The sequence below is a fragment of the Etheostoma spectabile genome, chromosome 16, assembly GCF_008692095.1.
Source record: "Etheostoma spectabile isolate EspeVRDwgs_2016 chromosome 16, UIUC_Espe_1.0, whole genome shotgun sequence".
NCBI lineage: Eukaryota > Metazoa > Chordata > Actinopteri > Perciformes > Percidae > Etheostoma > Etheostoma spectabile.
In genome coordinates, this window is record NC_045748.1 from 21,088,586 (window position 1) to 21,090,175 (window position 1,590).

Below are 1,590 nucleotides of genomic sequence, written 5' to 3' on the forward strand. Positions count from 1 at the left end.
TTCTTATTTTCCAGTGTGGCCCTCAGTGAAGTTGAGTTTGACACCCGTGCCTTACAGTAATATATGTATTATTAAGGGATGTGATAAAAGTGGTGATCACTAACATGATTATCTGAGTGATTTGAATGTGTATCTGAGGACTAGTATGTTCACGCTAGCAGCCCCTGTGTGTATTTTAAGTCATAAATACAACACAACTTTTGAAACATCAAGAACAATGCAACTTTGATTTTTATAATGTCTTCTTTGCAATGTCTTCATCCACTTAACCTGGGTCAGGTCGCATATGCCGCAGCTCCAGATGCTTTTTTTCAATCTGTTGAATGAATTTGAAACTATTTTCTTTTCCCTGACTTTACTTTTTCCAGCTTGTTCCCTGGTGTTGACAGGGTTTTTTTCTGTCCATCCTGATTTGTTGTCTACAATCCGATTCATTTTTAACCCTCATGTGGTCCATGGGTCAAATTGACCCATTTTCAGTTAAAGTCTATTTTTTTGTCCGAAAAAATGGGCCGTCGAAATAAGCGCTGAAAATGTCAACATTAAAAATATCAAAAACCTTTTTAAAAAAAATTAAAAAAGCACCCGCAACATTGAAAAAGTGACCAAAACGTTGTTGATTTTTCATGGTTGATGGGAAGACAACGCAAGGGTTAAAAGTGCGAACACAAAAGGATTGTAGTTTCTGGGCCGCTTATTTTCCCCACAATGCATTTTGAAAAGATCACGCTAGATGATCAAGTCTGAGTTAGGTTTTACAAAACTCTTACGCAATGTCGCTTCTTGTTTCCTGTCGTCTAAATCTCTGTTTTTCTCTTCTTGCAGACATGGAGGAGAGAACGAGTGCAGGGTCATGGGCGAGTGGAAGTCGTTCTTCCAAGGTGACTACCAGCAACAATACTACAATAGACACATTTTCTTATGGCACTTTTAATATCACTATTGTTGCCTGCTAATAGAGCTTCTACTGCCTGCTGGGACTATCACTACCATAATTAATGTTCTGTTACTGAGGAGACTTAGGAGGAGAGAAGATTCCATGTGCATTTTGCAGAGATGGATGCATTTACATTTCTTCAACATCTGGTTAGAAAATGGAGCAGCCAGAGTTAAATATTACGCAGCCCCGGAGGTAATGCGGAAGGGGGGAAAAAAAAAGAAAAAAGAAGTAGAAATTGACAAAAAAAAACATGTACAAACACTTTGACACTTTGACATGACAAACACTTTTGGGAGACTTTGTTTTGCGAGATATCGAGTTCGATATCGCAAATAAAACTCAATATCTCGCAAAAGTGTTTGTCCCCAGTACGTTTTTTTTTTTTAATTATCTTGTTTTTTTCCCCCCTCCATGTCACCTACGGGGCTTAATAAAATATATCTCTAATAGACTACATCTTTTTTGTGTTTACAACCTGCTATTGGCTTTTTCCATATCAGAAAATGATCCAATGTTCCAACGACTCATAAAGTGTAGCAGGGGTGTGCTGTTTGTTTGAGGTGTCTACTTACATGAGATCAGCAGTATTCATTATATACACTACCGGTCAAAAGTTTGGGGTCACTTACAAATTTCCATTCCCCTCCATT

General features: G+C 37.9%; 1 protein-coding gene across 5 annotated transcripts in view; it reads left to right on the forward strand.

The window, feature by feature from the left end:
• tcf4 (transcription factor 4) overlaps positions 1 to 1,590 on the forward strand; it is a 371,152-nt gene that overhangs the window by 85,731 nt on the left and 283,831 nt on the right. For all 5 annotated transcript variants that reach the window (XM_032538895.1, XM_032538896.1, XM_032538897.1 and 2 more), the window contains one exon: positions 826 to 881. In XM_032538895.1, coding sequence (XP_032394786.1) covers positions 826 to 881 — 56 coding nt within the window. The remainder of the gene's footprint in view (positions 1 to 825; positions 882 to 1,590) is intronic.